The sequence below is a fragment of the Nannobrachium achirus genome, assembly GCF_963921795.1.
Source record: "Nannobrachium achirus genome assembly, chromosome: 12".
In the NCBI taxonomy this organism is placed as follows: Eukaryota; Metazoa; Chordata; class Actinopteri; order Myctophiformes; family Myctophidae; genus Nannobrachium; species Nannobrachium achirus.
The window spans coordinates 15,900,210-15,924,496 of NC_137832.1; the positions used below are offsets into that span (position 1 = coordinate 15,900,210).

General features: G+C 42.8%; 1 protein-coding gene across 1 annotated transcript in view; it reads right to left on the reverse strand.

Moving 5' to 3' along the window:
* Positions 1–10,714, reverse strand: part of adgrd2 (adhesion G protein-coupled receptor D2) — a gene marked incomplete at both ends in the record, with an annotated part of 70,460 nt that extends 59,746 nt beyond the window's left edge. Inside the window, 6 exons of the mRNA XM_080738478.1 lie at positions 527–655; positions 5,349–5,787; positions 6,279–6,472; positions 7,858–8,100; positions 9,318–9,385; positions 10,653–10,714. Coding sequence (XP_080594604.1) covers positions 527–655; positions 5,349–5,787; positions 6,279–6,472; positions 7,858–8,100; positions 9,318–9,385; positions 10,653–10,714 — 1,135 coding nt within the window. The remainder of the gene's footprint in view (positions 1–526; positions 656–5,348; positions 5,788–6,278; positions 6,473–7,857; positions 8,101–9,317; positions 9,386–10,652) is intronic.
* Positions 10,715–24,287: the final 13,573 nt, after the last annotated feature.

A 24,287-nucleotide genomic window follows, 5' to 3' on the forward strand; every position in this document is an offset into this window, starting at 1 on the left:
TATTGATTAGTCATGCCATGGAGACTTGAGTTCAATAATATTTGTGTGTATTCGTTGCATTCCTGAGACAAAAACAATGGGGACCCAAATGCATGTCCCTGAATGGGGACCCAAATGCTTTTGGGTCAGAATCAATGAGGGTAAATAGGGTCAAGGGTCGAGTGAATTTATACCCCCATTGATTCTCACCCAAATGCATTTGGGTCCCCATCCAGGGCCTTGTATTTGGGTTCCCATCCAGGCCCATGCATTTGGGTCCCCATTCATATTCAATGGTGGTAAATATACTATAATATCTTTTTTTTCTTAGGAATGCGACACATACAAAAAGATATTATTGAACTCAAGTCTCCATGGTGTGAGTAATCAATAGAAAAAAAGTAATTTTGGGGGTGAACTACTCCTTTAATCTCTGACCGTACCTTGCATGCGGTTTACATTTCCGGACTAATAAAGTATTCAATCAATCAATCAATCAATCAATCAATCAATCAGCCCTTATACAGCCGGTTAACAGTGTGCTCACCTCGGCTGCTCCTGCAGATGAAGGGTAGTGGTTGGGAGCAGTCCACCAGACCATACAGAGGTTGCTGGAGTTCTGGCCAGCTGTCCAGCACCTTGCAACCCTGCAGCTCTCTCTGCTGTTGACCCACCACTGCACACATAATCACATTATGGAAGATGATGTTAATGCAGCGCACACATCTCAGACAGACTCACACACACGCACACACGCACGCACGCACGCACGCACGCACGCACGCACGCACACACACACAGGCAAACACATGTCCTCTCTCTCCTTACACTCACATACAGGGGCGTCACAAGGGGGGGGGGGGGGGGGGGGGACTGAGTTACTAGGGCCCAAGGTGGAGGGGCCTGGAATTATTTTATACTTTAGAAACTGAAAAAAAGCAGATATACAAGCTCACAGCGCAGCACCGAGTGCCCCGCTGCGAGCTTGTATATCTGTTATTTTTGAGAAGTTGTGAAAATGTGTGCAAATCTTTAAATATATATATATTTTTAAGCAAACATTTGTGATTCAAATTTAGCTTCTGGGGGGTTCCTGGAAATGAATATTTTGAGATGGGGGTCCATGGCCAAATACATGTTATTTTGGGGGTCCTTCTCATGAAAAAGTTTGAGCACCACTGACATAGAAACAGTTTTTTCAAAAAGCCCCGAAGGATTTGAAATATTCAAAGACTTGCACACATTTTCAAGATTTTTCAAAAATAGCAGATCTACACGCTCGCAGCGCGGCACTCGGTGCCGCGCTGTGAGCTTGTATATCTGCTATTTTTCAATAGTTAAAGCACAAAATAATTGTGCGGGGGCCCGCAGTGAATCCTTGTACCCAGGGCCCAGAGTTTGGTGCGACACCCCTGCTCACATAAACACAATCAAGCACATACTAACTACACTATGCAGAAATGTGCATGCATATACATTCACTTGATGCAAGAATACACACACACACATCATGCACACATGCACACATGCACATGTTACAGACACGGACAGTGATTTCACGCTTTCATGGCATGACAGCCTAACAAGAATTCGACTACACTACTATTATTCACATAAATAGTAGAACAACAATGTGATGCGTCCATCAGGGAGATCATTGTTTTGAAAAAAGGGCTAAATAGTACAGATACAATTCTTTTCTTTATTGATCTAGTCACAATTTCTTGACTTTGAAGAAGGCCGGTACACCGACAAGTCATCAGACATTAAAATGATTGCATATTGTGCCAAATTGTTCTAAGAATATTTCACTCTTTTAAGTTTATTCCCTGTGATCAACACCTAAGACATACAAGCTCACAGCGCGGCACTCAGTGCTTGTAGATCTGCTATTTTTGAAAAAGTCGTGAAAATGTGTGCAAATCTTTGAATATATGTATTTTCAAAGCGAACGTTTGTAACTCAAATTTTGCTTCTGGGTGGTCCCTGGAACTAAATATTTTGAGATGGGGGTCCGTGGCCAAATACATATCATTTTGGGGGTCCTTCACATGAAAAGGTTTGAGAACCACTGACATAGAGACACCACTCTCAAGAACAGACTAACTGAGCTCCAGTTGAGTGAAAAGGACCTTTTCTTTGACGATGGCTGGCCAGATTGCTGACATATAGAAACATAGGTTGTTCAAAAAATCTTAGAAGGATTCAAAAGATAATTATAGAATCGGGCAAAAATTCTAATTTTCACGATTTTTCAAAAATAGCAGATCTACGCTGTGAGCTTGTATATCTGCTATTTTTCAATAGTTAAAACATAAAATAATAATACACGATACAGTGTACCCGTTCTAAATGGGTTAACGACACAAATCTTGTCCCTGGCACAAACACATATCCTAACATTAGGAAGGAAGCCCAAATAAGCAACTACACTTCAAAACAGTAGCAACCCGCAGCTGGCAATATTTACAAGTGACTGTGAGCCTGTGCATGTGGGTCCAGAAGACAAGAAGTCACTTAGAATAAGCAGACATGGCAACACTGGTCTGAAAGTTGTGAAAACTACCTCAATATGTCATTGTCACACCGACTAAAACAAAACACTAAACAATGTACCTAAATGAGTATGCTCTTCACATGGTCATAAAACCTCAGTGCACACAGTCATAAAATGTTTTGTTATGCTCCGATGTCTCAAACCCTATTCTTCTCGCACGTGGGAATCCCCTCCCCAGTGATGGAAAGTAAGTATATGTACTTAAGTACAATTTTGAGGCTTGTTTTATTTTAGTGTAGTGTGAGTATTTCCATTTTTCGATACTTTAACTTCTACTCCACTACTTCTCAGAGGCAAATATTTAACTTATTGTAAAACTGAAATTACTACTGTAGATTTTGATTCTTATTACAAAACATACAGACATACAACCACTTCAGCCCTATATAGCCTACTTATACTATTTGAAAATAGCCAATATACACGCTCAAAACACGTCGCACCTTGACGCTAGTAGATCTGCTATTTCCAAAAGATTTTTTATACATTTTGTGAAAAGGGACATTCATACGTAATGAGTAGCCTACTTCGCTTTGGCATCTTATACTTTGATGCCAATACTTGTGTACTTTTACTCAAGTACAATTTTACTTGTAAGGGTGCCCTCACACCAAGATACCTAGAGTGGAATCCGCCAATGCATTTCAATGAGAATGGAGCGTTTTTTTGCAGAAATCCTCTACTGGCAAAAAACGCTCCATTCTCATTGAAATGCATTGGCGGATTCCACTCTAGGTATTTTGGTGTGAGGGGACCCTAAGGCTGAAGCCACACCAAAGTACCTATGAGAGTGGATTCCCCATTCCACCAATGCATTTCAATGAGAATGGAGTGTTTATTGCAGAAACCACCCCCTTCCTATTGAAATGCATTGGTGGAATGGGGATTCCACTCTCATAGGTACTTTCTTTGGCGTGGCTGCAGCCTTAGAGTTTTTCCTACATTGTGGTTTTGATACTTTTACTTGAGTAAAATAAATATGGGTACTTCTTCCACCACTGGTGGGAAATCCCATCCCTCCAGTGGCGTCAGTTCAGCTAAAGCTAAGGTATGGCAACATGACTGGTGTCTTGCACGCGCGCGAAGGTGCACGTGCAAGACACCAGCAACAGGCATGATGAACTTATTTTAAGAAGTACATTTTATTTTTTTCCCCTGTAGCCGAGGTATGGCAGCTGCCATATCTTGCCATACCCAATTGACGCCTCTGCCTTCCTCCCCTCCCTCCCTCCAAGCTGTGATCCACGGTGGGCAGTCATCCATGCTAACATGTTTCCTCCAGTGTCTGGCTCTCAGGGTGGGTGTGTTGGGGGTCTCACACTAACCGGGTTAACAGGGCTCTTTAGGGGGGAAATCACCCAGAATGATTTCATTGGCGAGACACACACACAGGAGGTGGAGAATACGGGTGGATTCTGAGGACGCGGTCGCATTATATGGTCGCGAAATCAATGAAACCTATAGACAGGGTGTCGCACCAAATACTGGGCCCTGCATGGGTACACGGGTTCACTCACATTTTGCGCTTTAACTACTGAAAAACAAGCTCGCAGCACGGCACTCGGTGCCGCACTGTGAGCTTGTATATCTGCTATTTTTGAAAAGTCTTTGAATATTTCGAATCCTTCCAAGGTTTTTTGAAAAACCTATGTTTCTGTCAGCGGTGCTCGAACTTTTTCATCTGAAGGACCCCCAAAATGATATGTATTTGGCCATGGACCCCCCCCCCCCCCATCCCAAAATATTTAGTTCCAGGGGACCCCCAGAAGCAAAATTTTAGTTACAAATGTTAGCTTAAAAAATACATCATCTATTCAAAGATTTGCACACATTTTCACAACTTTTCAAAAATAGCAGATATACAAGTATATCTGCTATTTTTCAATAGCTAAAGTATAAAATAATTAGGGCCCCTCCAGCTTGGGCCCTAGTAACTCAGTCCACCCCCCCCCCCCCCCCCCCCCCTTGTGACACCCCTGCCTTAGACTTTCCCATTGGAAATTGATGGGAGTTTTGTGTATGGCTGTCACTTCAGTGTTCATGCACGCTGGTTGAGACATTTTAGAATGACAACGCACTATGTATACCGTAGATCTTACATTGCAAAAGGAGGAGGAGGAGGAGGAGGAGGATCTACTGATAATAGATTAGTAACAGATTAGCTAGATTTATCACAATCTGTCTACAATAAAAGTCAAAAGGTCATGAAAGGCCACCACAACCTATAGGGTATAGCAAAGAGATGTGTTTGCACTCTATAATAGTCTCTCTCTCTCTCTCTCTCTCTCTCTCTCTCTCTCTCTCTCTCTCTCTCTCTATATATATATATATATATATATATATATATATATATATATATATATATATATATATATATTATTATACACACAGATCTCAGAAAATTTGAATATTGTGTAAAAAAGCATTGCAGATGCCCTAGCACCCCAAATCATATCTGACTGTGGAAACTTCCCACTGGAATTCAAGTAACTCTGACTTCAGAAGGTTGACATTTCTCTATTATAAATCCTTGTTTTGAGTGGTTTCGTGTAATATTGTAATATTTTTACACAATATAAATTTTTTGAGATGGATCTGTGTACAACCATTATGTTATTTTCCAGAGCAACGTAAAATGAGTGCAACTAAATAAACATAAACTTGATTAGCAATAATCTAACAATTCTTCTTGAACTTGAAGAAGATAGTTTTTGTTTCAAAGATAACACAAAGACGTTGCATGAGAAACTGGTGTTAACATATTTATAAGCCTTCACACAGAGTGAATGAATGTGTGGTGCATAGACTGTACCTGGGCAGAAGATCATGGCTGGTACCTCTTTCACCACCGAGTCGAAGCTGACGTTGTTGGTGTCCCACCGGAAAAGCACCTCCTGCGTCAGGGGCAAGCAGGCGTTGAGCGCCTGCAGCTGCCCTTTCTCCAAGGAGATATTCCAAATGTTAAAGTCGGTCATATTTCCAACAAAGGGCTCCGTGAAATTCCCCCCGAACGAGTCCTGGTCCTGACCCAGGATGAGTATCCCGTGCGCGTGTATGTCCCTGGGCGTGTCCGCGCCGGAGCCTGAGTCCCCCCGCTGGCCGTCCACGTAGATGGCCCAGCGTCCGTCGCTCCGGCGCCAGGTGACGCACAGGTGGTGCCACGCCCCGTCGTTGGGTAGGAAGGACTTGTACGGGCGGTGCTGCCCGTGGATGATGAGCGCCAGCAGGATGCGCTGTTTCTTCTTGTCCACCTGGCCAAAGGGCATTCACGAATAGTGATTTTTAGTATTCGAATTATTCGACCTCAAAGTATTCGAATAGTCGAATATTCGAAAGGACTGGCCAAACTGTCAAATATTAAGTAAGCAAGAGGCAAACATTGTGAAAATAGACGATCTACATGCTCACAACGCCTCGCAACGCGAGGCGTTTATCTGCGGAACTAAGTCACATTAAATGTAATACCTACAATTCCAAGTGCTTGTCAGGGTGGGGGGGTCCCCAGTTCAAATATGTTTATTTTGGGGGTCACACCCCTGGTATAGAGTATTAACAAATTCATCCACCAAGGGGCATTAGCAACTCATTTTATGACTTCCTATCTAGCCAAGCTTTATAAACTATATATATTTTTAAAGAGAAAACAATAAAAAATTAAAATAAGCGAATATTCGACTTCGGTGAACAACGTCGAATAGTGACTTTGATATTCGAATATTGGAATATTTGGTGAATGCCCTACCTGGCCCCGGAGCTGGAACTCGTTGGTGAAGACGGGCGCGGCGTAGGAGAAGATGGTGGACACCTGGTCCCACGCCGGGTCCCACTGGACGCGCATGCACACGCTCACGGCCGGCAGGGCGGGGAAGGTCATGTCGACGCGAGCGTGGCCCTTTGGTGATTCTCTGGGGAAGCTCAGAGCTGGGTACTGCGAATCTAAGCAGCCAAGAATGAAGAATGTATTAGAAGTTACAGTTTCATGACAGCACAAATCATTGGTACAAGGTCTACTAAAAGGAGATTCTAGAAAGCCAAGGCTTATTTCCACAGGAACCACACTTTATGTATCTCATATAACATTGAAAGACAGACGGATAGAACATATAGTACTTTATCTAGGACAGTGTTTCTCAACCTTTTTTCTGCATGGGCACACTTTTCATGTCCCAAGAATCCATGGGCACACCAACATACTACGGGGGTGTAAAATCGTCACTGTCGGGAAGAAACCTTGTATCTCCAAGTTTCAAATTTGTACGTTTCTTCGCAAAGTAAAGCCCTGCTTCATCATACAAGGCTGTCGCACAACGGTAGTGAAAACAGCAGATCTACAAGCACACAACGCCTCGCACCGCGAGGCGTTGTGTGTTACCTGGGCAGAAGATCACGCGTTTTTAGCCCAAGGAATGTTTTTTGTGCAAAACAAATACTTGCAAAGGATTCAGAATCACAAAAAAAAATGTTTGGGGGGGTATTCCTTTCCTGTATAGTACTATGATTAGTACTTTCAGCAGCTGTCAAAAATTCCCCTAGGGATTTTGAATTTCAAACTTTGTTAGGTGTGTTACTAGACACCGTTACAAACACATTGTTGAAGACATTTATTGGAAAGGAATTTATTCACAGATTTTATTACAACGTACAACAAATTGTGAAAATATCCGATCCACAGGCTCACAACGCGTGGCATTGTGATGCATTGTGATCTTGTAGATCTGCTATTTAGCACACGCTATTTCAGAGATATCCTTTAAAAAGAATACATACAGTTTAAAAAGAAATCTTTCGCCTGTAACGATATGCCCAACATATACGCCATGGTTAACGTGGTTGAGGGGCAAATTGGTGGGAAAAAGTGCTATATCAGAAAGACTAACTACAGCATAGGTCAGGGGTTTTCAAAATGGCTATTATCTCAAGTTCTCCTCGCAACATAATCACTAAAATATCGTTACTGTTTGGCAGAAACCTTGTATCTCCAAGTTTCAAAAGTGTAGGTCTTTTGGCTGCTTCATCATACAAGACTGTCGCACAAAACTAGTGAAAACAGCCGATCTACAAGCACACAACGCCTCGCGATGCGAGGTGTTGTGTGCTTGTAGATCTGCTGTTTTCACTAGTTTACATTTTATAGATGATAAATACAAAACGAACGGTTTTAGACATATAAGGTTTCCAATCGACAACGACGATATGTTATAAATATAAGGTGCTGGTAGTGAAAATTATAATGTAGGGGTGCCTCGGATTAAAAAAATATTCATGGGGTGCCCTGAGACAAAAAAGTTTGGGAACCCCTGGCATAGGTATCCTCCACTCACATTGCCGTGCGAGGGCGATGGGCTTGGACAGAGCTTGGCTGGGGTCTTTGACCCAGAGCGGGGAGCGGAGGCCGGCCTGCCTGTGCAGCTCCCACACCTCCTGCCGGTCCTCCAGCTGACCCGGGGTGACCAGGGAGCTGAAATGCCCCGTGCAGAAGCTGTCCGCCCTGGAGAAGGGCAAGGAGTCGTTGATGAGCTGGAAGGCCCACTCTGACGTGAGGTGCACCAGTCGCTTGTCCTCTGCTGGGTAAGGAAACACACACACACACACACACAAACACATAACAGTGACAAAATGCAGGATTTGATCCGCTGTCATCATAAGAAGATGATATCGTCACTGTCGGGCCAAAACCTTGTATCTCCAAGTTTCAAATCTGTATGTTTTTCCGCGAAGTAAAGCCCTGCTTCATCAGACAAGGCTGTCGCACAAAAGTAGTGAAAACAGCTGATCTACAAGCACACAACGCCTCGCGGTGCGAGGCGTTGTGTGCTTGTAGATCGGCTGTTTTCACTAGTTTAAATCATTTTTAAAATGATAAATGCAAAACAAACGATTTTGGACATACAAGGTTTTCACCTGACAACGACAATATGATACATAGTTATTGCGTGTGGGGTCAAACTGAAATGTCACTGTAGCAGCAAAGTATAAGCAGTGGTTCTCAAACTTTGAAATGTGAAGGTCTCCCCTTAACTTTGACAGTGTACAAATGGAACCAAATGGACCCATCAGGGTCCATTTGGTTCCATTTGTACACTGTCAAAGTTACAGACTTGTAAGGGTCCATTTAGACCCACATTTTTATGCATAAAGTTTTACCACACGGCAAAAAAAAAGGTCTGTGAAAACAGTAATTAAGTCAAATGTCAGTCAAATGTTATTCTGAATGGGTGGGCAGATTGGGTGGAAAATGTAAAAAATGAATTATTATTAAAAGAGTGAGCTGTTCTGGAAGTCAGAACTGTTGAGTAACTACAGTAGTATTTAGGTAAAGCCAGGAGCATCACTCACCATGTGGGCCTTTGTCTGCTACAGCATGTGTTGGTTCCCCCGTGCACAGCACCTTGAGAAAGTTAAAGTTTCGGTATGGTTTACTTCATTACTTCATTACAGTAAATGTCACCGGCCGTGCAACAGATACATGCAGATTTGATATTTGAACAGATTCATTATTATGTGAGATATCCCTCTGTTTGAAAAGGAAAAAAATATACTATACTGCTAACACATTTTCTCTTTATACAAAATGCGTTATGGGTTGAGATTGCCAATAATCTTTGAGACTTGTAAATAGCTCTGTATGAAATAGTTACTATTATTGGACCTACATTTAAATGTTGTACAAATACCTTCATAGCAAATAAACATTCCAGAACAGACCTTTTGTAAACGCAAAAAAAAAAGAAAAAATTGATTTGTGTCATATCTACTGTAGTACGTGGAAAGGAGTTATTACCGGAATTGAAAAGAGCAGGAGCCCAGTCAGCATAGCCACAGTCATCTCTGAGCTGGTGTGATCCCAGACTGAAATAAAACAATTTAGAGTTTAATTCAGAAAGAATACTTCAAATAATTTCAAAGCAGACAATCTGTGAACTGTATTTCACAGTCGAATCTAACAGTACTGTACCATACAAAAGCTTTACTGTACGGTAATTGGTCCCTCATCTCCAATTAGTCTTTAAATGAAACGTATACGTGCACATGACAAGACTATTAGAATACATCAACACAGGACAAGAGGTTAGCATTAAGATATTCCATAGTAGGGAGAGTCCAGGCTTGATTAATTGATTGATTGAAGGATTTATTAGAAGTTTGCATTAGAAAAAGGTACAGTTACATGACAGCGCAAATCACTGGTACAAAGTCTACTAAAAGGAGATCCTAGAAAGCCACGGCTTATTTCCACAGGAACCGCACTTTATGTATCTCATATAACATTGAAAGACAGACGGATAGAACATAGTACTTTATCTAGGACAGTGTTTCTCAACCTTTTTTCTGCATGGGTACATTTTTCATGTCCCAAGAATCCATAGGCACACCAACATAATACGGGGGGTGTAAATATCGTCACTATCGGGAAGAAACATTGTATCTCCAAGTTTCAAATGTGTACGTCTCTTCGCAAAGTAAAGCCCTGCTTCATCATACAAGGCTGTCGCACAACAGTAGTGAAAACAGCAGATCTACAAGCACACAACGCCTCGCACTAGTTTAAATCATTTTTAAAATGATAAATACAATACTGGCTTCCAAGCAGTTTCAAGGGGCACACTTGACCCTTCTCAGGGGCACACCAAAGGTACAGTGGTTGAGAAACACTGATCTAGGATAACATTTACTTACTGCTTACCGTATAGATCCGCAGTAACCAGTTCTCCTGGTTGAAGTCTTGAAAGAATCTCAATGTTGCTTCAAGACTCTTCTGACTTGTAATCCAGCCACAATTCGACCTGCACGGGAAGAGCAGACCCAGATCCAGTCCAGTCGCCTTATCAAGTGTCTGCCTGGCCTGGTGTCGTCCAGCATGTCCAGAGTGCCTGTTTTCCTCAGATAGAGGGGTACCGTTTGGAGCAGCCGGCGCTACCACAGAACAGAGCAGGGATCACAGTTGAGTGTGTGTGTGTGTCTATCCAACAGTCCCTGTGTACCTCCTGGCTCTCCCCCAATAACCACCACCCCTCACCCCCCTCACACACACACCACCACCTCCCAGCACCCTCAATCCAGCCAGGCTTTGTCGTGCAAATAGGGTCATTTAAAAAAAAAAAAGAACCTTACTTACGCAAGCAGTGTCAAGCATTCAGCCTCCGGAGAGTTCATCAAGCACGGTGGGGCGGCGGGCATTTTTACCACATGCGCCCTTATTTATGCCGACTATGGGACACTCTAAAGTTAATTTAAAGATGTCTTTATTGGTGTGCTTCATGGTCAATAAAAGGGTGTTACTGCTCGTGCAATCAGTGTACAGTACGCAGTAAAGATCGGGCGGCTTTTGTCCGGCAATTGTGTGACCTGCTTGGACACCTCTTGAGGAATCTGTTCGCGGGACAATGGTGTCTTAGACCAGGGGTCTTCAACGTTTTCAGGCCAAGGACCCCTTATTTGAGGGAGAGATGAAGCAAGGCCTTTTCATAGATTCCATATATTTCCATCGTTTGACAGCACAATCATCAGTGTATGATTGTACACTGTGTTTTCAGATATTTAACCACTTGAACTGTCAATACTTAAAGGGGGCCTGTCACCTAAAGGGGTACTGTCACTTTAAAAAGTAATCTTAAAATTTTAGTTATTATTTGTATGATGTCATTGTGGGAATGCGCAATTATAATTAATTGACTGTACTTAGACTACTTACTGTAGACTACTTACTGTACTGGTCAGCTGTTGTTGGGGGGCGAGGGGCAGATTACACTGTGACATGAGTTTCAGACTATTTCAGACCGTTTTCAGAGAGACCACGTGAACTACTGTATCATACCATTATAATTTCAGGGCGTGTCAGCGGGCCGTTAATAAACTTGACCTTTCACTCTGTACTTAGTCTGCTCTTTTCCCCCTCTACACCAAAGCTCTTTGTAGATCTGCTATTTTTGGCTAAAGTTCACAGACTATGGACGCTAAGGTTCAAGTGGTTATTATAAAAAAAAGGAGGAAAAAAAGGTTTCTATCACTCAAAGATTTGGAGGACCCCTTGTAATAACTCTGAGGACCCCCTAGGGGTTCCGGACCCCCTGTTGAAGACCCATGTCTTAGACCATAGACTGGTTTGTGTATAGACATCCACAGGTTATGCTGTATGGATACTGTTGCATACAAAGCTAAAGAAGTGTTGGAAAATTGTCTATTTCTAACACTTACATACATTTGACCACTTCCTATATCTCTATACACACACACACACACACACACACACACACACACACACACACACACACACACACACACACACACACACACACACACACACACACACACACACACACACACACACACACACACGGCCCACACACACACGGCCCACGCACGCACATGCACAGCCGCACACACGTACACTTCAGGGGGACAAAAGCCGTTAGCCGTGACATCACTAATTCCCAGAGTAAACTGATCAAACTGACAAAAAGCTGATTAAGACAAAGGCTGCTATTAGTATTCTCTGTGGGTATGAACTTGTGTGAAAGACACTCCACAGGCGCAAATCAACATCAACGTCGGATCTAAGCTGAAAGGGGCTTGGGTGCCCCTCACTCCATAGTCCTCCGCTCCTATAGGCTTTTCTAAACAACAAGCAACTCATCCAATCGCACAGCGGTTTAAACATTGCTGTGACAACGTCAGCATTTTACTTGCCAAACATTCTTCTTTTGTATTTATTTTGGAAACAATACTTGCTTAAAAGCTTCTTCGTGTAAGATCCAAACAGTAAAAAATTAGAAATGCCAGGTGTATTGTCATATGTATATGTATTTAAAACTTGACTTGTACAAGCTTTCACATTCTAAACATTTGTGTAAAAGTAATCTTCACCACAAGTGATCACTGTCCTACCTTGATAAAATTCTCTATATACAGTATAATTAGACTATACATATCACAAAGAAAACATTTATTTGAAATAAAGTGAAAGGACATGATGAAGGCATTTCAGCCTGACTGCAAGTGTTGGGCTTTTAAGCAATAACGTTTAAAAGAAATGACTTTAGGACTAAATTTCAACGCGGGCTTGATGTCCTATGTTAACTACATTACCCAGAGTAAGCTGTTTTTTAGTGTGCATGTAAACATAGTAATGGTCTCACTGAGCGGTGGAATTAGGGCAGCCATCGTCCAGCTCTGCTCTGCTTGACTGCAAACAGGGGTGTCGCACCAAATTCTGGGCCCTGGGTACAAGGATTCACTGTGGGCCCCCCATGAATGTTCTTCACAGGGGGAACTGGGAACGCATTACGCATTATTTTGTGCTTTAACTATTGAAAAATAGCAGATATACCAGCTCACAGCGCGAGATCTGCTAATGTATTTTTTTTTACTATATCTTTGACTATTTCAAATCCTTCTAAGGTTTTTTGAAAAAAAAAAAAAAAAAACGTTTCTATGTCAGTGGTGCTCAAACCTTTTCATGTGAAGGACCCCCAAATGATATATATTTGGCCACGGACGCCCATCTCAAAATATTTAGTTCCAGGGACCCCCCCAGAAGCAAAATTTGAGTTACAAATGTTCACTTAAAAAATACACAAGATTCAAAGTGCCGCGCTGTGAGCTTGTATATCTGCTATTTTTCAATAGTTAAAGTATAAAATAATTAAGGTCCCTCCAACTTGGGCCCTATAGTAACTCAGTCCCACTTTCCCTCCTTGTGACGCCGCTGACTCCAAACAATAGCTAGAACAGTTCCACATACCTTGCTGGTGTCTCACTGCAGTAAACCCCATTAGAGGTTTATGTATAAAACTTAACCACCGCATTAAAGCCCACCACCTGGTCTTTACACTCTGATTAGACAAAAAGGAACCCAACAGGTCTCTGAGTAGGATGTCAACACCGCAATGCAGGGGGTGACCGACTGTGCCTATTCCTTGCACTCCCCCTCACTGTCGCTGCAACCACACTGTATGCACTGTATCCACATAAGCCCCTTTTTGACTGCAGCTTTAGCACCACACTACACGACACTACACCGCACCACACCAGACACCACATCGCACCACATACAAATATCTACATTTTCCATGACACAAAAGTACCCCTATAGGTAAGAAACAAATTGACCCTTTTAACTGTGATTATAATACAATATACATTTTTTATTACAACTATCCTAATTATAATACACAATAATGGATTATAACTGTGATTATAATACCCTATAAAGTATTAATGTATTACTATGATAACTATAATACACTATAATAGATTATAATAGTGATTATAACACAATAGAATCTATTATCATGTATTACAGCTATATACTGGTTGTCTAAATGAAAAGTCAGTGAGTGATCAGTCATTATGAAGTTGTTGTCCATGTTTGACCTGGCTCAGACCTATAGATTGGATACTTTTTGGTACCACGTTTAGTACCACTTTCACACCACTCTACCCAGGTCCTTGTAGTGTTAAACTTGGCACAAGTGGGCGGTGTGGAGTGGTGTGGTGTTGGGCCATGTCAGTGGAAAAGGGGCTATAACACCAGTAGTGATACAATACTAAATGCATGCCTGTGGGGCGCAGTGGTTCAGGGCTGGTTCGATCCTAGGACCCCCCTCGGTTAGTGTTGAAGTGACACTGAACCACTAACTGCTCCCAATGAGCAGGTTGGTGCTTTGCATGGTTGTGTGAATGGGGCCATTACTGGGTCCGCTACAGTGAGTGATAGGTGAATGTAATGCACATTTGTGAAGTGATTTTTTGGATTAAAGGCACTGTACAGCAACGTAGTGTTTTTTTTAAAATCTATTGTACATTTATTGTAACAATAATTCTCATTGCAGCCATCTGTTGGCTTATCTACAGTACAGTATATCCCACACTGAGAACTTTAGAGTGGAGATAAAACGTTATTTGGAGGCTGAAGGAGGCAGGCAAGGAGGAGGGACGCCTTCAACCTTCAGCTGTTACTTTTGCTATTTAACCAATTTGAGTTTCAATTAAATAGGGTCACAGTGATGTAGCCTAGCTGCAGCTAGACATCCCACACATGTTAAAACAAGGACTATACTGCAGTTAGTTAGCTGCATTAGTATATAGGCTGGCCCCAGGCTAACAGTGATGGACTATTTACTTGCTAGTGCAGCTTCAGTAGTGAAGGTTTGATGCCACAACCAGCATTTGTGTTGAGGGAGAGGCATGTTCTGAAAGAAGTCCCTGCTAAGAACACAAGCTATTAATTGACAATTTCATCACTGTTCTCAAATAAAATCCTCACTGATTTCCGACCGTAAAATTCAAGCCATCTTTTCCCAATCCCAAAGTGCTATTTTCACAATAGAACCATGTTATACAAAATGTAATTCCTCAACTCTTAGTGCTCATCAGGGTGGGGGTCCCCAGTTAAAATATGATTCTTTTGGGGGTCGTGGCCTGAAAAGGTTGAGAACCACTGCTGTAGACAAGACAGTGAAGGCACTTGCCACCCCAGCCACAATCTGTTCACATTGCTACCAGTATGTCAACATATGCCAAACAAACTAGAATAGTTTGTTCCCACAGCCAGGCCATCAGTCCGCTGATTAGATGCCATACAATCACTTTCTGTTATTACCAACCGGCCAGTCAATTTAGTTCAAAATGTTATGAGGGAGATGCACAAACTATTAATAGAAACCAACTCTTCCATCTTCTAACTCCACAATCCGACCTTCAGCTAAACTACGATGTAATGGTGAATGTAGATGACGTAAGAGTGGGGCAACCATAACATTAATTAAGTGTTGTGGTGTGTGGCATTCTTGTGGTAGATTAGATCCCTTCATAATTTAATAACTGGGTATGGTCGCCTCAGGTGACTGAGGAAATCTAGTATGAGTCCCAGCATCATAAAGGAGTACGTTCTATAGCACAGTGGTTCTGAAACCTATTAGCTCGAGACCCAAAAGAGACATTTTTGTTTGCCCATGCAGTGACCCAAACTAGTGAAAATAGCAGATTTACAAGCTCACATGTGAGCTTGTAGATCAGCTATATTCACTATTTGTTACACAAAAACTATATGATTTCTATTAAATCTAAATATTATATTGTAAATATCATTATGTGCACATCAGCTTTTCATCACACATCCATGGCAAAGGGAGCCCTAAAAATTAAGACATACTGTATCTTCCACAAAATCCAGGACAATTAATCTAACGGAATCGAAAGCATCCTTTTCTTGAGTGGAGCACCCTGCCAATGGACTGACGTCATTCAATCCGTTTCTAATGCAAATCAACCTTTTGAAAAGATCCTTTGTTCATTCAAGTGACACCATCAGACAGACTAGACAGAAGAGTCATCTCATCTAACATTTCAACAGGGGCAAAACAAAAAGTTTGTCTAGTTAATGTCTTACTTTATTTGCATTCATAATAAGGGGAATCGTCCATCTGGATTGCAAAAATGATATATATATATTTTTTGTAATCCAGGCGGAGTGTAGTATAGATGCAACTGGGAGATGCCTGTATTTATCAAGCCTGTCAGAGAGAGTTGGGAATCAGCCCTCGCCCGTCGGTGCCAGAAGGTTCTGAGAAGTACGCAGATTTGGTCCTACTTTTATCCACAACTTTCCAACATCCCATCGTGCATTGCGCAGAAGTTGCACGGAGCTTCCGGCGCCGCAGCCGAGTGTGATCTACAAGCTCACAACGGCTGCATCTGCGACGCGACGTGAGCTTGTATGTCTGCTGTTAACCGGAAGTGTGGTGCAAATTCTCCAGTAAATTCCCGTGGAAAGAGGTGGATAGGAGCTGCCATATCTGACAAAATGAGTAGTTTCCAGCATACATTTCCATCCATTGAAATTGTGACTGCTTTGTATGGCAGGGGTTTGGGTTGGTCAAATAAATGTGTCCCTATTGTGCAAGTGTAGACCGTGTAAGGATAAGCAGTTATACATTTCAAATTGCCTTCAATATGAGGACAGGTCATTCAGTAACTGGCACATAGTACAATTTGTAATTGAATATACAACCATCAATAAAACAATGGGTCAACATAGGAGCACACTGAACCTTTACAATACTTAATCAACCAGACTGCAAAACACGACCTATGCATAATTCGAGTCAACAACTTCATTCAAGCTAGCAAGGCTGCTGAAGAAAAAGAACAGGCTTCGGTACTCATTTGTAAGCGAAACGATTTGCTTACATACAGTATGGATCCGTGACATGCAGGCCGCACCATTATAATTTGCACAGATAGACTAAATTAGTAAATGATTGCGGGTTTTGTGTTTGTGCTGGCACTGAATACAGAGTGTCTCTTTAGGTATATAAATTCTTGGCTGTGAGTTCCGTCTGCAAACAGCTGCGTTATTCAAGAGCCTTTTCAGAGGCGCCATGTGTAGGCCTTGCTCCCCTCTCAGTAAACACCACCACTCTCTTCAGGGAGACCAGACAGAGGCAGGGCAACTCTGCCGAAAAGACTGGGAAGCCATTCAAGGGCTTTAACAAAGTAACAAACTCCACGACCACACGTAAATCCAGCGTCCCTTTATCCAACACGTTTGGTTTGACCGAGATTCAAGCAGCTGCGGTCATTTACGACGCCGCCAGTGGCAATAAATAACAACTTCTAAATTGCACATCTATCCCGATCTCTTTGCATTATATGACCTCTCCTGCTTTTTGCCCCGAGCCAACACATACTGTTGCGGGAAGAAAATATGGTCAATAGCTTTCATTTAAACAACAGATTTTGGTCACAGTGAGCAAGAGTTGACAAAGGGAACCCGGGGGAATCATTGAGCTCCCTCCTACTGCACTTTCCCCCCCCTCTCTCTCTCTCGCTCTCCACTGTATCTTTGCTGCCATTGCCACCCATTGTATTTCCATGACAACCCAGGGACTCTAAGAACGGTATGGAAACGCCAAACAACTTGGCTGGGCTCACACACCATCAGAGACAAAGAGCCCGGTGACCTACATGTGGAGAGAGAGGATGAAGACTTTTCCCAGAAGCGATGGCCCATCGCTGGTGCAGTCTTTTGGCAGGGGTGCCGCACCAAATTCTGGGCCCTGGGTACAAGGATTCACTGCGGGGCCCCCATGAATGTTCTTCATAGGGGGAGGGGTTTTAACCCATTTAGACTGGGAACGCATTGTTACACATTATTTTGTGCTTTAACTATTGACAAATAGCAGATTATACAAGCTCACAGCTCTTGTAGATCTGCCATTTTTGAAAAATCGTGAACATTTGTGCAAGTCTTTGAATATTTCAAATCCTTTTTTTTTTTCAAAAGCCTATGTTTGTATGTCAGTTGTGCTCGAACCTTTTCATTTGAAGGACCCCCAAAATGATATGTATTTTGCCACGGACCCCCATCTCAAAATATTCAGTTCCAGGGAAGCTACATTTGAGTCACAGATGTTTGCTTAAAAAATACACATATTCAAAGATTTGCACACATTCTCACGACTTTTCAAAAATAGCAGATCTACAAGCTCGCAGCTGTGAGCTTGTAGATCTGCTATTTTTCAATAGCTATAAAAGTATAAAATAATTAAGGCCCCTTGGCACCTTGGGCCCTAGTAACTCAGTCCCACTTCCTCCCCCCCTTGTGACGCCCCTGAGTCTTGGACCACGGGGCACACAGTGCCCCCCCCCCCACCCGCACCACACACAAACACACAAAAAAAGATTGGTTTCGTCTCAGCCAACTGCTCATCTGGAAGGCAGCCATGTAATGAGACTGACTGGCATAGCATGTTAACATGCTGCATAATTACATGGGAAATAGATCTTAAGTCCCAGAAAGACAGAAACTCACATTACCATGTAATCTGTGGGAAAGGGAACATCTGTTTTGTGAGTACACGGGAGAAGTGGGCAATTCATATAGCATTTCTAAAACGCAGCGATGCAATGGATTATTACAGCGGAGATGGTGACATCACCTGAACCTGAAGCACGATATCGACCACACAATCGACCACACAGGCTCTATTAAAGAGCCGGGGGGGCAGTGTTGATTTCGTCGACTAAAACTATGACGAAAAATGTTTGTCGACTGCGAAAACGAAATAAAAACGAAATAAAAACTAAGTTGTGATGACTGAAACTAAGACTAAATATATTGACACTTTCGTCAGCAAAATAAAAACTAGACTAAAACGTTAGGGAGGGACTAGTGGAGAAGAGATTTTATGTTTGGTTGCTCTCAGGTGTTGCGTGCTGAAAATAGATTGGCTATTTTCAGCACGCAACAAAGTGTAAAATCAGTCATTACGATGCCATCAAGGCAATCAACTGTAGATTTAGTCGCCTAAAAAAGTATGATATTTAGTCAACTAAAATTAGACCAAAACTACAACTTTTCGGATGACTAAATTATGACTAAAACTAAATGACATTTTATTCAAAAGACTATAACTAAAACTAAATCAAAATGTGCTGTCAAAAACAACATTGCGGGGAGGGTGCATCGTGTCACTAAAAACCTGCACACAGAAAATGGCGGAATGTTCCCCTCGTAAACAAACATTCCTGGCTGCCTCCTCCTGCCATTGGAGGCCATGTTTGTCTGGCGTAATCTGGCCATTGCAGATAGCCTTTACGACCGCCCGTTTTGACCATCAATCAAGGGGACCTGCTACTGGGGACCTGGTCAGCCACAGCAGGGGTCACGCCGTCACCACGGTGACCGCCTTTAAAAGCAGCCACATAAACAGTACAGAGGCGTTGGGGATGAAACAAAGGAAAGAGAGCGACAGAGGGAGAGAGACGGGTGGTTCGGGCTAACTTTAGTTGCCTCTTCCTCGACGCAACTGTGTCCTTTTTTCTTTTTACTTTGTCCTGAGTCAACCCCTATGCCGCACACAAACATAGGCCTAATATCTGCTCGGAGGCTATGATATAATATCGTCGTTGTCGGGTGGAAACCTTGTATGTCCAAAACCGTTTGTTTTGCATTCATCATTTTAAAAATGATTTAAACTAGTGAAAACAGCCGATCTACAAGCACACAACGCCTCGCGGTGCGAGGCGTTGTGTGCTTGTAGATCTGCTGTTTTCACTACTTTTGTGCGACGGCCTTGTACGATGAAGCAGGGCTTTACTTTGCAAAAGAACATACAAATTTGAAACACACAAGATTCTTGCAACACAACACCCATGCAACATCTACTGTATTATTTCCATGAACACAGACAAAATAAATTATTCACATTAAAGTGCACAAAACCAGTTCAAGTGAATTGGCTGTCTGTCAGTCTGTCCGCCACGTCACACTTTTTCCCTACTCATATCTCCGCCACCATTGCCCCGATCCATGCCAAACTTTGCACACACACTCCTTGGCTGCCAAACCACAACATCCACCCCTCATTTATCACATGGCCCTCTTCTAGCGCCACCATGAGGCCGATTCTTGCAAAACACATTTTTAGACACTGCTCCAACAGATTTTGCCCTAAAATCACGCAAAGCGGTACACAGTATCTTGTTGTGAGCATGTAGATCGGCTATTTTCACAATAGAACCGTGTTACACAAAATGTAATGCCTCAACTCTTAGTGCTCGTCAGGGTGAAGGGGGGTCCCCAGTTAAAATATGATTAGTGATTAGAGTAGAGCAGTGGTTCTCAACCTGGGGTCCCCAATGGCTTTGGGGGGTCCCCCAGAAGATTAGCTTAAAGCGCAACATTGTTTTCTCACTCAACAGCAAACAAACCAACATTCAGTAAAAGTGTATAGTGTATACAGGGTAGTGGCACCCCTCATTTCTCACATTGGCCCTCTTCTAGCGCCACCATGAGGCCGATTCTTGCAAAACACATTTTTGGACACTGCTCCTACAGATTTTGCCCTAAAACCAGTAAGACTCCCTAATCGGGAGATAAGCGACCGTAGGTCTCGCTAGGAGAGGGCCATGTGAGAAATGAGGGGTGGGGTCTCCGCGTTGCCTTGGCAGACGAATAGGTACCGGCCCCGGCTCTCCCATACGCTCCTAGGCCGAGTTAGGGCATTTTATGTGAGCTGCAGTGGAGGGGGTCCTCCACTGGGGGCGCCACCACTTTTGCATCCGTTCTGGAGTACCAGGAGTGGGTGGTCCCCGGGAATTCCCCGTGAGCAGCCCCGTGGGGGTGGTCATTTGGTCATTTTTGCACATTTGGTATTTTTTTTACACCTGGGGGTCCCCCAGGGACCTGGGGGTCCCTGGAACTCCGGGGGTCCTTGGAGGTTGTAGTTTGGCAGGCAAGGAGTTTGTGTGGAAATTTTGCCATGGATCGGGCCAACGGTGGCCGAGATATGAGTAGGGGGAAAGTGTGACGTGTATGTGGTAATGTTTTTACACCTGGGGGTCCCCCAGGGACCTGGGGGTCCCTGGAACTCCGGGGGTCCTTGGAGGTTGTAGTTTGGCAGGCAAGGAGTTTGTGTGGAAATTTTGGCATGAATCGGGGCAACGGTTGTGGAGATATGAGCAGGGCAAAAGTGTGACTGACTGACGGACTGACAGACAGCCCGTGGAGCTTTTGATAGTAAATGCGACCTACGGTCGCAATCATGCAAAGCGGTACACAGTATCTCTACAGTCATGTCATCAACATGGATCTGTCCCATTTCCCATATTCCCTCCTGATTGGCTCCGTTGCCTTCTAAAGTTTGTGTATGCAACCTGACGGTCGCTTATCTCCAGATTAGGGAGTCTTACTGGTAATTTATATATGGATATCAAAAATCATCTTGATCAAAACTTAAAATAAATGACATGTGCAAATGAGAACAGCTTATGTAAAGGCATTTCTCTTCATAGTAAGGACAATAAAAACAATCAAGTTCTTGACTAAATCAGAGCCTACTGTATGCCTTTCGCCTCTGATGCCTACAGCGCAAAAAATGGGGAAACTGCCCATTGTTCCGACTGCACTTATAACTAAGCCTAACGACCCTAGCCCACACTAACTTAATATTTCGGACAACTGAGACTAAAAAATGTGCAGCCCCTGAAAAGCAATATTTCATATCGTCGCTGTAGGGCAGAAACCTCCTACAGTATCTCCATATTCTACATTTTTGTGTTTTTTCGTAAATTAACACCCTACTTGATCATACTACAGCAGGGGTCTTCAACAGGGGGTCCGGGACCCCTAGAGGGACCTCTGAGTTACTACAGGGGGTCCTCCAAATCTTTGTGTAATAGGAACTTGTTTTTTCCCCCTTTCTTATATTAAGCACCCTAGCGTCCAAATTCAGAGAACTTTAGCCAAAAATAGCAGATCTACAAGCTCACAGTGAGCTTGTAGATCGGCTATTTTCGGCGAAGAGCTTTGGAGGGGGAAAAGAGCACACTAAGTACAGTGAAAGGTCAAGTTTATTAAGTATTGACGGTTCAAGTGGTTAAATATCTGAAAACACACATTGACATGCAATCCAAAATACAATGATGATCGTGCTGTCAAACAATAAAACTATATCTATGAACAGGTTGTGGGGGTCCCTGCTTCATCTCTCCCTCTCAAATAAGGGGTCCTTGGCCTGAAAACGTGGAAGACCTCTGTACTACAGGGTCACACAAAAGTATAAAAAGTGGCAGATCTGCAAGCTCGAAACGTTTTTGAGTTTGTCAATCTGCTACTTTTGAATGAATCCAGAGAGAGATGTGTTGCCAATTAAACTTTTTCATAGATTTCATAGGTAGCTTCATAGACTTGACAGCACTATCATCAGTGTTTTTTTTGGTCTCATGTTAATGTGTATTTTTTCAGACATATAACTCGACCCTTCACTCTTTTTCCCTCTACACCCAATCTCTTTGCCGAAAATAGCCAATCTACAAGCTCAAAACGCCTTGTTGTGCTGCGAGGCGTTGTGAGCTTGTAGATCGGATAAAATATGTTCCTATAACACAAAGATTGGCAGACCCCCTGTAGTAACTCTGGGGACCCGCTAGGGGTCCCAGAACCTTGGTCTAAGAAGATTGGATTCTGTCATCATCTGGTTCTTTTTTTATGACCTTCCCCTGCTGCGAGTCCTATTGTATGCCTTGGCAAGAGTTTGTATTTCTACAGTCAACCTCAAAATGCCTCGCTCACCCCAGATGTAATAGCTGGCAATGGGAACGTTTTTGAAGAAAATAAACTTTCAATAAAAAGGGAAGGTTAGAAGGATATATCCTGTTGCCTCATGCACCAGATGGGTTTGAGACACAATAATAATAAAAAAAAAAAAGAGAATTGAACATTACAGTCACACTGACTTTGCCACAGGGGCGTCAATTGGGTATGGCAGTTGTATGCAGCTGCCATACCCTGGGTCCAGGGGGAAAATAAAAGTTACGTTTAAATATAAATCCATGAATGTCTCTCCATGAATGTCTCTTAGTCTATCTGTGCTGGTTATTAACTAAAAATGCAAAATTTTACAAAATGGTCACTTTAAGAAGGTATTATAATTATATTCTCCACACTTGTATTCTCCCCATCTTGATAAAATGGTATATTCCCAGGTTCTGCAGGTCAGCTGCACAGGTGCAATGCATTATTGTTAATTGTGGAACGTTTACTAACATACTGTACCAAGTTTAGCTGCACTTGAACAACCGTACCAGCCCAAGACAACGTAGAAACGGAGGGAAAAATTAAATGTACTTCTTAAAATGAATGTATCACGCCTGTTGCTAAGGTATGGCTTGCACGCGCGCGTGCAAGACACCAGTCATGTAAGCAATTTACCCCGAGTGAGAGGACATTATGCTCTCATAATGTCCGCAGTGAGGGTGTTATCGGACGAGGCACAGCCGAGTCCGATAACACACTCACTCAGGACATTATGAGAGCATAATGTCCGACCCCGAGTGGTAAATAGCTTTTCTACCACTTTTTCCCGTATACATGAAAGAAAACACATAGTTGTAACTTGCAAGGATCTTAAGTTACAATCATTATTGCCTATAAAACTTCCGCGAGACAGCAGATAGTTCCACCAACAACATCTTCTACTCACCAACAGATGGCGCCAACTCCATACTAATCCATGCGTCTAGCTTACAGCTAAGCTAACGTCAGTTAAAAGCACCGTTCCGGCCGTAAATAGAGGCTGTTCGCTTCCAGAAAGGCATAGGTTCAGAGAAAAGGGGCTTTAAAGTTGGCGGATTGCATTGGATCCAAATAAATCGGCGACGATAGTACGCACGTTAGTAAACATAGGACCGCTGCGACCTTCATTTGTTGGTTGGGGGACTACCTCCTGAAGTCCCCGGATGTACACTGAGGCGCATTGATCTCGGACACACAACTTTGCGGCAGTTGTCCTCTCATAACCTCCGGAATTTAGCCAATCAGAATCCAGTATTTGAACACGTGACTCGAAAAAGTGGTAGAAGTTGCCATACCTTAGCTTTTTCTGAACTGACACCACTGCTTTGCCACGTATTCCCCTGAAACATCTTGTCATTGTTTTGTACCACATGTATCTTTCCATTGAGTGTGGGGTCATTCTTCCAGCATGATGTGGCATTCTAAAACACCATAATGAATTACAATTGATTTAAAACAGTTCTTAAAATACGTCTCAACTCAGTGCCCAATGTTAATGAGGCAAATTAGGGTGGTTCTCAACCTGTGGGTCAGTCCCTGAATTATTTTGGGGGGGTCCCCAGATGATTAGCTTAATGTGTTTTTGTTAATGTGTTTTCTCACTCAACAGTAAACAAACCAACATAAAGTTTAAGTGTATAGACTGTATCTGCACATTTCTAAAGAGACAAT